This window comes from Oncorhynchus kisutch, linkage group LG3, assembly GCF_002021735.2.
Source record: "Oncorhynchus kisutch isolate 150728-3 linkage group LG3, Okis_V2, whole genome shotgun sequence".
In the NCBI taxonomy this organism is placed as follows: Eukaryota; Metazoa; Chordata; class Actinopteri; order Salmoniformes; family Salmonidae; genus Oncorhynchus; species Oncorhynchus kisutch.
In genome coordinates this window covers 44,518,581-44,534,103 of record NC_034176.2, presented here as the reverse complement: position 1 = coordinate 44,534,103, position 15,523 = coordinate 44,518,581, and the positions used below count along the sequence as shown (strand labels likewise).

The 15,523-nt window shown below is 42.5% G+C and overlaps 1 protein-coding gene across 3 annotated transcripts in view; it reads left to right on the top strand.

Annotated features, from left to right (window-relative positions):
* The window catches only part of nos1 (nitric oxide synthase 1 (neuronal)), a 65,443-nt gene extending 50,246 nt beyond the window's left edge, over window positions 1-15,197 (top strand). The window contains exons 19-29 of one of the 3 annotated variants that reach the window (XM_020475620.2): window positions 3,088-3,223; window positions 3,375-3,453; window positions 3,628-3,821; window positions 4,100-4,269; window positions 6,334-6,544; window positions 8,617-8,704; window positions 9,071-9,192; window positions 9,448-9,596; window positions 10,509-10,703; window positions 11,414-11,532; window positions 12,095-15,197. In XM_020475620.2, the coding sequence (XP_020331209.1) occupies window positions 3,088-3,223; window positions 3,375-3,453; window positions 3,628-3,821; window positions 4,100-4,269; window positions 6,334-6,544; window positions 8,617-8,704; window positions 9,071-9,192; window positions 9,448-9,596; window positions 10,509-10,703; window positions 11,414-11,532; window positions 12,095-12,110 (1,479 nt within the window). In that variant the 3' untranslated portion in view covers window positions 12,111-15,197. Of the gene's footprint in view, window positions 1-3,087; window positions 3,224-3,374; window positions 3,454-3,624; window positions 3,822-4,099; window positions 4,270-6,333; window positions 6,545-8,616; window positions 8,705-9,070; window positions 9,193-9,447; window positions 9,597-10,508; window positions 10,704-11,413; window positions 11,533-12,094 lie in introns of all 3 variants that reach the window. The other 2 variants (XM_020475613.2, XM_020475627.2) reach the window with 2 other exon arrangements.
* The last annotated feature ends 326 nt before the right edge of the window (window positions 15,198-15,523 follow it).

Below are 15,523 nucleotides of genomic sequence, written 5' to 3'. Positions count from 1 at the left end.
ATATGGAATCATGTAGTAACCAAAAAAGTATTAAACAAATCTAAATACATTTTGCTTTGATGACAGCTTTGCACACACTTGGCATTCTCTTAACGAGCATCATGAGGTAGTCACCTGGAATGCATTTCAAACCTGCATTTCAAACCTGAAATTCGTTTTCAACAGTCTTGAAGGAGTTCCCACATATGCTGAGCACTTTTTGGCTGCTTTTCCTTCACTCTGTGGTCCAACTCATTCCAAACCAGGTGATTGTGGAGGCCAGGTCACTCTCCTTCTTGGTAAAATAGCCCTTACACAACCTGGAGGTGTGCTGGGTCATTGTCCTGTTGAAAAACAAATGATAGTCCCACTAAGCCCAAACCATATGGGATGGTGTATCGCTGCAGAATGCTGTGGTAGCCATGCTGGTTAAGTGTGCCTTGAATTGTAAATAAATCACTGACAGTGTCACCAGCAAATACCCCCACACCATAACACCACCTCCTCCATGCTTTACAGTGTGAAATACAAATGCGGAGATCATCCGTTCACCCACACCTGTCTCACAAAGACACGGCGGTTGGAACCAAAAATCTCAAATTTGGACTCCAGACCAAAGGGCAAATTTACACCGGTCTAATGTCCATTGCTCATATTTCTTGGCCCAAGAAAGACTTCTTATTATTGGTGTCCTTTAGTAGTGTTTTCTTTGCAGCAATTCAACCATGAAGGCCTGATTCACATGCTCTCCTCTGAACAGTCAATGTTGAGATGTGTCTGTTACTTGAACTCTGAAGCATTTATTTGGGCTGCAATTTCTGAGGCTGGTAACTCTACTAAACTTATCCTCTGCAGCAGGGGTACAGTGCCTTGCAAAAGTATTCATTTTTCCTATTTTGTTGCTTTAAAGCCTGTAATTTAAATGGATTTTTATTTGGATTTCATGTGATGGACATACACAAAATAGTCCAAATTGGTGAAGTGAAATGAAAAAAATAACTTATTTCAAAAAATTCTAAAAAATAAAAACCTGAAAAGATCTAAATAAGATCTGGTGCAACCAATTACCTTCAGAGGTCACATAATTAGTTAGATTGCACACAGCTGGACTTTATTTAGTGTCACATGATCTCAGTATATATACACCTGTTCCGAAAGGCCCCAGAGTCTGCAACACCACTAAGCAAGGGGCACCACCAAGCAAGTGGCACCACCAAGCAAGTGGCACCATGAAGACTAAGGAGCTCTCCAAACAGGTCAGGGACAAAGTTGTGGAGAAGTCCAGATGGGTTATAAAAAATTATCAGAAGCTTTGAACATCCCACTGAGCACCATTAAATCCATTCAAAAAAAATGAAAGGGGGCCTCCCGGGTGGTGCAGTGGTTGAGGGCGCTGTACTGCAGCGCCAGCTGTGCCACCAGAGACTCTGGGTTCGCGCCCAGGCTCTGTCGTAACCGTCCGGGAGGTCCGTGGGGCGACGTACAATTGGCCTAGTGTCGTCTGGGTTAGGGAGGGCTTGGCCGGTAGGGATGTCCCTGTCTCATCGCATACCAGCGACTCCCGTGGCGGGCCGGGTGCAGTGCGCGCTAACCAAGGTTGCCAGGTGTTTCCTCTGACACATTGGTGCGGGTGGCTTCCGGGTTGGATGCGCGCTGTGTTAAGAAGCAGTGCGGCTTGGTTGGGTTGTGTATCGGAGGACGCATGACTTTCAACCTTCGTCTCTCCCGAGCCCGTACTGGAGTTGTAGCGATGAGACAAGATAGTAGCTACTAAAACAATTGGATACCACGAAATTGTGGAGAAAAAGGGGTAAAATCCCCCCCCCCCAAAAAAACGCAAGAATATGGCAACACAACAAACCTGCCAAGAGAGGGTCGCTCACCAAAACTCACGGACCAGGTAAGGAGGGCATTAATCAGAGGCAACAAAGAGACCAAAGATAACCCTGAGGGAGCTGCAAAGCTCCACAGCGGAGATTGGAGTATCTGTCCATATCTGTCCACTTTAAACCGTACAGTGCTTAGCTTTATGGAAGAGTGGCCAGAAAAAAATAAGCAAACATGTTTGGCGTTCGCCAAAAGGCATGTGGGAGACTCCCCAAACATATGGAAGATCGGTCAGATGAGACAAAAATTTTGATTTTTGGCCTTCAAGGAAAACGCTATGTCTGGCACAAACCCAACACTTCATCACCCCAAGAACACCATCCACACAGTGAAGCATGGTGGTGGCAGCATCATGCTGTGTGGATGTTTTCATCTGCAGGGTCTGGGAAACTGGTCAGAATTGAAGGAATGATTGATGGCGCTAAATACAGGGAAATTCTTAAGGGGAAACCTGTTTCAGTCTTCCAGATTTTTAAGACTGGGACGGACGTTCACCAGCAGGACAATGACCCTAAGCATACTGCTAAAGCAACACTTGAGTGGTTTAAGGGGAAACATTTACATGTCTTGGAATGGCCTAGTCAAAGCCCAGACCTCAATCCAATTGAGAATCTGTGGTGTGACTTAAAGATTGCTGTACACCAGCGGAATCCATCCAACTTGAAGGAGCTGGAGCAGTTTTGCCTTGAAGAATGGGCAAAAATCCCAGTGGCTAGATGTGCCAATTTATAGAGACATACCCCAAGATACTTGCAGCTTTAAACTCATTAAGAAGGAAAGAAACTCCACAAATTAACTTTTAACAAGGCATACCTGTTAATTGAAATGCATTCCAGGTGACTACCTCATGATGCTGGTTGAGAGAATGCCAGTGTGCAAAGTGTGTGCAAAGCTGTCATCAAGGCAAAGGTGGCTATTTGAAGAATCTCAAATATAAGATATATTTGGATTTGGTTAACACTTTATTGGTTACTAAAGGATTCCATATGTGTTATTTCAAAATTTTTGATGTCTTCACTATTATTCTACAATGAAGAACATTGTAAAAACAAAGAAAAACCCTTGAATGAGTAGGTGTGTCCAAACTTTCACTGGTGCTGTGTGTATACTGTATACACACGTACACACACATACACACTCTAATGGTAAAGGTCTTCATAATGGACATTACACAGCTATGATTACTTGTCCTTACAAACGCCTATGGTTGTCTGTCTGAAGGCTGCCTGTGATGTGTTCTGCATTGGAGACGTGAACATCGAGAAGGCACATGATTCGTTGATCAGTAATGATCGAAGCTGGAAGAAGAGCAAATTCCGCCTCACCTACACAGCTGAGGCCCCTGCACTAACACAAGGTAAACAAAATACAACACAAGTTAAAAACACTGTTTCAATGAGGACTTTGTAAACAAAACCTTTTTAGGTCTAATGTAGCCTCCGTAAACCCTTTAAGGCTTCCAATGTCATATTATGGATGCTTCATATCATGAATGGGTCCTCCAACAGCACTCTACAGCATCCACAAGAAGAAGGTCTATGGAGCCAAGATCTTGCAGAGCGAAAACCTACAAAGTTCCACATCCAAGTGGGTGGATTTTGTTACAATACTGGAGACTAGACTGGAGAACATTTTGAAATAGGACTTTTCTTAGTCTCAATCAGTTGTAGCAAATTGTACTTCATACGCAAATTGTTACTGTAGAACTCCAAACTGTACAATAGTTACAAACTGTAACCACTGTTCTGAATCCCCTAGCAGTCGCTCCACCATATTTGTTCGACTTCACACAAATAACGAGGACAGCCTGACGTACCAGCCCGGCGACCATCTGGGCATCTTCCCTGGCAACCATGAGGACCTGGTTACGGCCCTTATAGAGAAGCTAGAGGATGCCCCACCTGTCAATCAGATCGTCAAGGTGGAGTTCCTAGAGGAGAGGAACACAGCCCTGGGTTAGTAGTCTACTGGGTCCTAGTTTCATAATCTTAGCCAGCAATGCCCTTGCAGACAAAAACATGACCTTGGCCTGGACACCTTTGGGAAAAGAGGTCTTCTAACCTCAATGGGACCTGAATTAATTGAATAAAGCTGAGTTTGATACCAGATGCAATCCTCCAATCCTCTTAGGGTAACGTAATACACACAAAAAAAGGCTAATACTGTACTATCAAAGTTTTGATGCATCTCTTCTGGTGTTTTTCTTTGCCTGTTTATTTTTGTCCTTCTGAAGGTGTGATCAGTAACTGGCTAGAGGAGCCCCGGATTCCCCCCTGCACCATCTATCAGGCCTTCCAGTACTTCCTGGACATCACCACACCCCCCAGCCCTGTCCTGCTGCAGCAGTTTGCCTCCCTCGCCACCAATGACAAGCAGAGGAAGAAGTTGGAGACTCTCAGTAAGGTAATGAAGGGTTTTAACTGTGTAGTTCAGTACAGTTTATATGAAGTAATTCAGTGTTAGGAAGACTCATGCTACCGACCCTGGCTTCTCTCCCCATTGCGCAGTAGACTGAATCCCGGTGACATCCAGGTGTTTACTACCAATATTACAAATGATTTATTGTGTAGGCTGCTTGGCCACGTTATCTACCGCTGGCGACATGAGATACAGCTGCCCAGTGGGAAGCAACTCACGTTGGGAAGCACCTTGATACAAGGTGCACTGGTCATTCGCACTGGCTTGTCATGCCTTCCGTGGGCAGTATGTAACGTTAGCTAATAATAGGCATGTGATGGTGACCGATATTACAACTTTTCTCCCTCGCCCATGAAAATAAACATAACTAACTTTTACAAGTTTTAGCCACTGATGAAAGGGGGAAATGTACCAGGCTGTTGCTGCTGGCTATCCAGCAGGGCTTGGTAGGTTTGTTTGAATTCTGAGCAGAGATAATGGAGAGATTAAGGCTTTCTTTACCATCTCTGGTCTTAGTTCAGACTGTGGGTGTGGTCTTTGAACTGTCACTCCAAATGTATTGACCAATAGTAACAGTTTTTTTGTTTGGCCATTAAATCCATTCTAAAAAAAATGAAAGGGGGCCTCCCGGGTGGTGCAGTGGTTGAGGGCGCTGTACTGCAGCGCCAGCTGTGCCACCAGAGACTCTGGGTTCGCGCCCAGGCTCTGTCGTAACCGTCCGGGAGGTCCGTGGGGCGACGTACAATTGGCCTAGTGTCGTCTGGGTTAGGGAGGGCTTGGCCGGTAGGGATGTCCCTGTCTCATCGCATACCAGCGACTCCCGTGGCGGGCCGGGTGCAGTGCGCGCTAACCAAGGTTGCCAGATGTTTCCTCTGACACATTGGTGCGGGTGGCTTCCGGGTTGGATGCGCGCTGTGTTAAGAAGCAGTGCGGTTGTGTATCGGAGGACGCATGACTTTCAACCTTCTAAACCACACCCCCTACGTGAACATTGGTTCAAAAATCTGAGTCGAAGAAAAGACCTGAGAAAGGCAAATGTAGGTCAGGAAAACTTGCAAACAAAGCAAAGCGGATTGTTGTAAATGACACATATATACACACACACATATATATATACACACACACACATATATATATACACACACACACATATATATACACACACACACATATATATACACACACACACATATATATTATAAAAAATCCTGTTTCCTATTTTTTGCTTGCAATTCCTGGATTTGTTTTTGTTTACAATTGTGACGTTTTTCTTTACAATAATATGTTTCCTCTCTATATGTATTGGACTTTACAATGTTTCCTTTTCTGTTTAAAAAATCCAAAAGTTTAACCCAGGGTTATTTTTTTAAATCATTAATGGGATGCCATAGACTTTGCTCTTGTTGAAAAAACCTTAGAGTAGGTGAGTTTTGGCTGGCTCAGACACTATGGAATTTAAGCCCCACGCCTGGTAAACCACAGGCCTATTCTCTCCCCATACAGTGACTCCCACAGAAGAAGAAAAAGCACGTCCATTGTGTTAAAAACGTTACTTTGGCCAGGCGAGTAAGTGACTCACTCTTCACGGTTCAACTCATTCTTAAAAAACTAAAAAAGAGAATAGAATTTGAAGGGAGGAGGAATAAACAACAACAAGCCACAGTGGGATCTTTAGCTACTGGCTGTCCTTGCTATTTCTTTGTCTGTTCAACTCCAGAGCTTGACGGCCCCCAGTGTCTGTGGGTTACACAAGGTAGTCAGGCTAAGTTTATATGACTAAAGCCGGAAAGCCCAAAAATATGTAAAGTGTATAATACATCATTTAATCACATCAGGAGAGGCATTAGATTAGCTTGTTATGAGTGCCGCATCTAACTGGAATATGTCTGGAATACCTAACTGGAATACCTTTGGGTGCGTGGAGTTGGAGGAACAGCCATAATAACTCATTTTCTCTGAAGCAATACATCTTTTTTTTGTCTGGCTCCTTACATTAGGGTATATTGAATGTACAAGACAAACATACCTCCTCCCCTCTTTCCTCTCCAGGGCTTGCAGGAGTATGAGGAATGGAAGTGGTACAACAACCCGACTATGGTGGAGGTTTTGGAGGAGTTCCCCTCTATTCAGATGCCATCCACCCTGCTGCTGACCCAGCTGCCTTTGCTCCAGCCCAGATACTACTCCATTAGCTCCTCACCGGACGTCCACCCTGGGGAGATACACCTCACCGTGGCCGTGGTGTCATACAAAACCAGGGGTAAGGGCTGACTACTAGGCTTGGCTTAGAGGTGTAGAATGAATTATGTGTAGATGGGTATTGTGTGTAGATCTATGAAGAAACATTTTTTTAAATCCATTTTAGAATAAGGCTATAAAATATATATATATATATATACAACTTTTTTTTATCCTCAGCAACCTATACACAATACCCCATAATGACAAAGCGAAAACATGTTTGCAAATGTATTAAAACAGAAATACCTGATTTATATTGGGATTCAGACACTTTTTTTTTCTCACAGTTTTGAAATTGAGCTCAGGTGCATCCTGTTTCCATTGATTATCCTTGAGGTGTTTCTACAACTTGATTGGAGTCCACCTGTGGTAAATTCAATTAATTGGATATGATTTGGAAAGGCACACATCTGTCTATATAAGGTCCCACAGTTGACGGTGCGTATCAGAGCAAAAACCAAGTCATGAGGGCGAAGGAATTGTCCGTAGAGCTCAGAGACGGGATTGTGTCTAGACACAGATCTGGGGAATGGTAGCAACATTTCTGCAGCATTGAAGGTCCCCAGGAACACAGTGGCCTCTAAAATTCTTAAATGGATGAAGAACCACCAAGACTCTTCCTAGAGCTGGAAATCCAGCCAAATTGAGCAATCAGGGGAGAAAAGCCTTGATCAGGTAGGTGACCAAGAACTCAATGGTCACTCTGACAGAGCTCCAGAGTTCCTCTGTGTAGATGGGAGAATCTTCCAGAAGAACAACCATCTCAGCAGTACCCTACCAATCAGGCATTTATGGTAGAGTGGCCAGACGGAAGCCACTCCTCAGTAATAGGCACATGACAGCCTGCTTGGAGTTTGCCAAGAGGCACCTAAAGGATTCTCAGATCATGAGAACAAGATTCTCTGGTCTGATGAAACCAAGATTGAACTCTTTGGCCTGAATGCCAAGCGTCACGTCTGGAGGAAACCTGGAACCATCCCTATGATGAAGCATGGTGGTGGCAGCATCATGCTGTGGGGATGTTTTACAGCGGCAGGGACTGGGAGACTAGTCGGGATCGAGGGAAAGACGAACGGGGCAAAGTACAGAGAGATCCTTGATGAAAACCTGCTGCAGAGCGCTCAGGACCTCAGACTGCCATAAAGGTTCACCTTCCAACAGGACAGTGACCCTAAGCACACTGTCAAGAATTCAGGAGTGGCTTTGGGACAAGTCTCTGAATGTCCTTGAGTGGCCCAGCCATAGCCCGGACTTGAACCTTATCGAACATCTCTGGAGAGACCTGAAAATAGCTGTGCAGAGACGCCCCCCATTCAACCTGACAAAGCTTGAGAGGATCTTCAGAGAAAAATGGGGAAACTCCCCAAATGCAGGTGTGCCAAGCTTGTAGCGTTATACCCAAGATGACTCAAGGCTGTAATTGCTGCCTAAGGTACTTCAACAAAGTACCGAGTAAAGGGTCTGAATACTTATGTAAATGTGATATTTTAATTAGATTTTTTATAAATTAGCAAACATTTCTAAAACTGTCTTTGCTTTTTCATTATGGGGTATTGTGTGTAGATTGAAGGGGGGGGGAATTATTTAATACATTTTTGAATAAGGCTGTAACAAAATGTGGAAAGTCAAGGGGTCTGAATACTTTCCGAACGCACTGTAAGTGGGTTGACTGGACAATAACGTCTAAGATCTCTATATTTGGACATATGCTTTACTGGTTTTGGGTTAGTTGGTTTCTGTTTTGTATTTGTGCATGCTATTACACTACATACATTGTAAGTAACCACAACGATGATTATTTCTCATGCTTTGACGTGACTTAAATCAGCACCAATTTACCTCAACCGACAGTTATTAAACACAAACAGCTGGGCGACAAGCGTCTTTCTAGCTGTTTCTCGTTCTCCGAGATGTGCGTGATGCTGAGAGTGATGGTTTAATTAGCCATTTACCTACACTGGAGACAAACACCCTTTTAGCCCAGGGAACTGCATTATGTGTACTCTACTTCAGTGTCCGTTTGCGTGGTGCGTAGTGGAGAGGAGGAGGTACGCAAGTAAAGTGGATGATGGGCAATTGCCTCTCTTTCAGATGGAGAGGGCCCTATCCACCATGGAGTGTGTTCATCATGGCTCAACAGAATAGAGGCAGAAGAAATGGTCCCCTGCTTTGTTAGAGGGTATAAAACGTTGCTTCGTGCGTGTGTGTGTGTGATATTGCTGCATGATGGGTTTTACTCGTAGAATGGAATACATGTATTTCTATGATTGTGGTGGTTTGGAGAATATCTTGGACTGTAACAAACGTCAACATTGTCATATGGTGTATTCATAATATATGATTGCACCGTATATGATTCATATACAACATTGACTCTGTGTGTGTGTATAATACAATCATTGAGGACAAACACTTTGATGCTAGGGCTATTAAAAATGGCCTGATTCGTAGCTGAAATTGTGTTTTCTACAATCATTTTGTAAATGTATTTTTTTAATGTTATGTCTTCAATTGTAATTGGATGGGGAAATTACTTTGATTGTAGTGCTCCTACATTCCGATTGCCAAAGGACCACAGAGCTCCGTGTATCCTAGTTGGTCCAGGCACTGGGATCGCCCCCTTCAGAAGCTTCTGGGAACAGAAACTTTTCGATTATGAACGCGATGGTTTGTTTATATTTTAGAATAGGAAAAGCACTTACTCACCTGATCTTACTTGTATACGTATGTGTGGAAATGATTTGATAAGGACTTAAAAGAAAAGGAAAACCCACACACTGCTGCCAGTATCACTTGTGTTTATTCAACTTTACAGAGCTTGAACACATACATAAACACTAGTCTAGATGACTCCAACATTGTAATTCAGTGAAAGATGAAGTTAGGATCTGAACTTACAAAGTAATGTGTTTGTTACCGTAGGGATCAAATCCTGCCCTATGATCCTGGTATTTGGGTGCCGGCAGTCCCAGATAGACCACATCTACAAGGAGGAGACTATCCAGGCTAAGAACAAGGAGGTGTTCAAAGAGCTCTACACAGCCTACTCCAGAGAGCCTGGTAGACCAAAGGTACTGTTAACCTTAAAGATTTAGTTAGCCTAGTAGACTTTAAATGGACTAACATATGGAATTGTTGTAAGATGGTCATACCAAGGATCGTTTAGCTATTTGATTTTGAATTTTAGGACCCATTTTAGGTATCCCCTCAAAAATGAAATACAAATAATTGCTGAAATAATTCCCATATTAGTGTTTAGCCCAAACTGTTCGAACACTACAGACATAAGTTGGCAGATCGGCGGTACCGACGTCAGACGAGTCCCGTGACGCTTATGGGGGTCGTAGTTCAAAATCACTGACTCGTACGTGTTTGTAAGTGTTATCTTTTTACAGTGGTTATATTAGTTTGTTGTGCAAACCTGTTCGGACGCGACATACATTTTCGGCGAAAAGACCGAATTTATTTATTTATTATAATTTTTTCGGGATGTCTCCTGGTTTGTGAAACATCGCTGTAGCTTGACCACATTCCACCACAGATGTGGAAGGCCGCCATTGGAGGATGTGTCGGATTGAGCACAGCTCATCCAAAAAACCACATCTTTAGCTTAAACAGATTTTTATGGGGATGTTTTTATTATGCTAATTAGATTTCATCAGGGACAAAAATGCACCTGAAGGTTAAACAATGAAAATGTGTCTCTGACAGTAAAGACACAGCAACACAGACAGAGGTCATGTGGGAGATGTATGTGTGCATGTGGATATATGAATTGTGTATCCCTTTTGTTTCCCCTTAACTCCTCACATGGAGCACCATTTTATGCACAACTATCCTCAAACCCAACGCACAATCACTACAATCTGTTCATTGCCTTCAACTGTCTATGAGCCTGTATCTTTCTCTCCCTGTTAATCTCTATATGATTTTATTAAATCTCTCCCATTCGATCTCTTTCTTCCCCTATGTCTCTGACACAGAAATATGTGCAGGATGTGCTTCGTGAGAAGCTGTCAGAGACTGTGTACCAGTGTCTGAGGGAGGAGGGAGGACACATCTATGTGTGTGGGGACGTGGGTATGGCCGGGGATGTCCTCAAGACCGTCCAGCAGATCATCAAATTGCAGGGAAACATGACACTGGAGGACGCTGGGTTCTACATCAGCAAACTCCGAGTAGGGACAATATGCTTCACTATATTGTACACTGTTAACAAACGAACCAACCTGACGGACAAAACATACAAAAGTAACTAAGTCAAGCAATTTAGATTTAGACCTTGGAAGGTTCACTTTTTGAGATGACTGCACGCCTTAATACCTACTTGTGGATTATTTTCAGAATGTGTCCGACTCATTCAGAATTTTGTTCAGTGGGATTCAAAAGAGAACTGAAAGGAGGGCTCTTACATTTAATGACTCAAAGAAAGGGAAACCAAAAACACAACTTTCAAAGATTTTAATAAGCAATTTTAAACCACCAGACAACCAACTGTACAGACTGCGTACTGTACGTAAAATATTGAAATCGAAGGGTCACATGAGCAAAATGGCTAGGTCACTTTTGACTAAGCAGAGGGGGTATATAATCAAACACATTTTGAAAGCGCTGCCTGCAACATAAAATGTCCAATTTATTGATCAACTAATGAAAGCTTTTATCCAAGCCATGGTGATTGAACCATTTTTTGAAGGCAATGCTGTACTGTACAGTGTAGTGACACATCACTGTATCTGTCTTTTCTATCTGTCCACAGCTCACCACACTGAATCAATGGTATCTTCCTGTGCCCGTCTAACCTCATTTTGTCTATTGTATCATTCTGTGCCTATTGTATCATTCTGTGCCCATCTTATCTCACTAATCTTATCATCTCTCCTCGCAGGACGAGAACCGTTATCACGAGGACATCTTCGGTGTCACGCTGCGTACCTATGAGGTCACCAACCGACTGCGTTCAGAATCCATCGCCTACATCGAGGAAAGCAAAAAGGACTCTGACGAGTGAGTCTAGAGTTTCCCCCCCACAGCTTCCATTCTGTTCCCTTCTAGTTCTTTCACAGTGACCAATTGTCGCCAAGACGTCTTTGATGTCTTTGCGTGTTTGTGCCATACTTGTAGGAGGGACCTGCAAAGCTGTAGATACACTGGAGATACAGCCTCTGGTTTGATTTATGACCGTTTTCAAAATGCAGAACGGGTAACCATAGAAATCAGTTGAAAAGGGCTCCAACTCAACTAACCGGATTGCAGTGTTAGCGAGGGGCTCTGTTATGTTCTCCACTCACTCTGCGTTTGTGCTTTTAAAGATAAGAGCCTCCTTTTTTTTATTCATATACACTTGTCATAAGAGGAGTGGAGAATTAAGGCTGACTTGTACAATGCCTCATTAAAAAGCTGCAAAATAACGTATGGCGGCTTGTATTTTCCAGCCACAGTGGTTCTGTGTGAAATGTCACTTGAATTTCTCAGTGTTGTGATCAAAAAACCCTTGTTACTAAGTGAGCTGGATGAGTAATGCCTGTAACCTCTCTCTCGCTTGCCCTTTTCTCTCTGTTTCTGTCAGGGTGTTCTGCTCATAGAACCATAAGTGGGGCTTCCGGATCTTTCTGATGTGGACCAATTGGAAGGGCCGTATGCAGCAGTGGAGCAGGGAAATGAGTGACACTACAGCTGGTCGATAATACTGTGCCAAGTTTTGTACTGTAAAGAATATCTTTGGGTTTGTTTTTGTTCTCTTTTATACCAGTTCTGCTTCGTCATGGTCAGTCAGGCTCTGCACTTAGTCTGTAGTAACGTTTGAAATATTTTATTTTACAAGAACATTGATGTTTTGTTAAATTGATTACTTTCTGATTTCATTATGCGTCATAATGTGCACCCAGTATTATACCTGCCAATATGTTGATGCATGAGCAAGATGAGAATATTAGTTCATAAATATATCATACTGTTTGTTAGCTATTTAATGTTAGTCAAAACCTTTTGCTAAACTTTTATATTTGCAGGACTACTTGTGGTACCTGGAAACAAGGTCACAATGCTTTGATTGGCGAATCAGTTTAAGTTCCATTCCCAAACAACTGACTCTGGTGCATTTCAGTGTATACAAGGCCAAACCCATGTCAGTCAGAGCTGGTCTAGCCTGCTTTGGTGTGTATTGTTCATAACTGAGATTCCAATTTTTATTTTTAAAACTTTTTTTAAAAAGGTTTTGTAAGAGTGTGGGAGAGCGAGAAAGGGATGGAGAGAATGAAAGAGGGAGAGGACTAGATACAGACAGGCTATGCTCAGAGAGCAGTGAATAACTATGAACTGGATTTGGTTAACCTATAACCTCAACCTTCCGGCCACACGGTCATCCAAAACTACAATAGTGTTCAGACTCTCCTTGAAAGTCCATTAAAATGCATCTGCTCCTCTTGTCAGCTTTCTCTGTTTCCTGCCTGTCTGTCAGAATGTAAGTTGTCTCGCCATTTTGTGGTCTGGTTTCACAACAGTAACTGCATATAGATGTGGATGAAAGCCATTGAAGTGTTTGAAATGTCCTGTCATGCCATGGGAAAGCCTATGCATGTGTATCTCTTGTATACATTCTCATAACCAATATTTAAGTATATTACACACAAAAACAACTACGTATAATCTAGAGGGCTCTGCATCTTATAAATGGTATACAATATTATCAAAGGAAAAGTCCATGGTACATATCTGACTGCCTTCCTATCCTATTTATTCGCTAAGACCAAATGCTGAGGTATTGGGGTGCTGTCTAATGGCTTGAAAGTAATTTGCATAGTATTTACAATGGGGAAAGAGGAAGGAACAGATTCATGATTTCAAATTAATCAAGAGGTTGGGTGTTGGGTTGCTATACTTTGCTGGTTCTCCTTGACCAACCATTACCATATCCTTGCGATCACCATTTTTACCACCATTATAACCTTCCATGTAAGCAGAGTTTCATACATGGCTATCTGTATGTAACTATCCATGTAAAGGAACCCTGCAGTGTCTTGTCTTATCAGATCTGGATTTAGGGTAGAGTGGCGTAAATCTCACGAGGCAGAAATCTCGAATAGAAGAAATCTCAAACAGCAGAAATCTCATGTTGACATCAGTGCACGAGTAGATGAGTGTTGCTTTATGGTTTTATCGTTCCTTCATGTCTTGTCTGCCTCTGTCTGTCCGTCTCTCGGTCTTTCACTCAGTAACTCTATCCCTCTTTCTCTCTGCCACCACCTCCAACTGCCTGCCCACATGACTTGTGATGCTGCCACAGCTCCCCCTCTCCTCCCTGAGACCTGACACCTGTCCTGAAGGTCTATCAAGTGCTGTGTGTGTGCGTGCATGCGTCCATGAATGCTGTGTGATAACCACAACAAAATACTAAAGTACTTTTTGGCTGCATGCATTCTCCATTCGCTGTAACCATCCACTTAATACCCTCGCATGCTCTTTGTCTTTGTTGAGAATTAAATGAACCTTCCTTCTGCCTCCCCCCTGCACACACACCAACCTTGAATGCTACAGCATGTGTGCCCTCTGCAAACCCAAACAATTCGGATTGCATTCTCAAGGTCAAGAAATAGATCATACAGGTCATTGCGTTTGATTGTTGTCATTACAATTCAACTATGTTGAGTATACTTAATTATTAAATAAGGTTAAGGATGATATGTTTATTGCTGATGGGTTTTCGGCGCAAGCTCGTGTCAAAGCACTGTTTTTACTTCGTTTCCCACTTTTCACTGAGCATCATTTAAAGGCCATGCCTTTGCAGGGCTGCTGTTTCTATTCTAAACATGTCATTGACGTTTTGTGGTAACATTTCCAAGTGGTAACCAACTCCGCAGTTACCTGTGGATTTTCTTTTCTTCCTTAAGTACTTCCTTTGTTTCCAAACTAAAATGGCCACCAGCATGATTGAAACGTAATGGCTTTCTGTGTTCTATCTCTCTGCTACTTACTGGCGCATATAGAGTACGTTTTTAATGGGGGAACTTTTTTGTTTTTGTTTGGGGATAAATAGGCAAACCTGTTTAATTGTTCCTCTTGCTGAATGTTTTCTTCTTCCACATTAATTTGTTTAAGCAGGTTTTGGGGGATTTGAAATGAGGGCTGCTAAAAATTCAACGTTCAACAACAACAAACAAACACAAACAAGCAAACAATCACACACAAACAAACAAAACAAAATATATACTAAGACAAAAACAAAACGAAACTATTTGAACTAACTTTTTAAGAATGTATTTTGATGATATTATTATTATTGTTATGTCTCTTTTGCTTGGTAAAAAAAAAGAACCCATAATAAAACAAACAAGGACTACAGTGGTCTCCCTGATATCCTTTAGGCACGGGAAAAACCACAGCACCAGCTGAATGCATGATGTACTGTACCTCTGTCCTCTTTAAAGAAAAAAAAGCTCTGTCTACATACCAGCACTGTGTCACTCATTACGACTGTGACTCCATCCATCCATACAGTGTGATGGGACAGACGGTTGATGTGCTCAAGGGGTTTCTGTGTTTGTATCGCTGCTGCCAAACAGCCTCTGCTATATGCTCCTTGGTGTGGAATTGATCAACCTTGGCGGTTTCCATTTTAATGCATACTGCAAGGAACTTTGCATTTACTTAATCATAAAAAAAACTTAACAGAATGTCAATACCGTGTTTGTATTTTCTTTAGTTTTTTAAACTAGTGTCATGGGACCAAACATGAGTGAGATGTGGATAGTGAAGTTTAAGGTCAGCTTGGATTGTTGTTTCAAAGATTAAGTATGTATAGGAGATCTATTGTGTACAATCCATGTCCTGTGCCTTTTGCTGTGTTGAACTGATTTATAATTACTGCAATCTAGCCAGCTCTGTGTGCTTCCTGCTCTTGTTGTCATTCTCAAAGCCTTCACAACAGGGTAGGGACTCTGGTACAATACAGGCACCGAGATGCAAAGTGTAGGCAGTGGCACTCAGCTAGAGATACAAT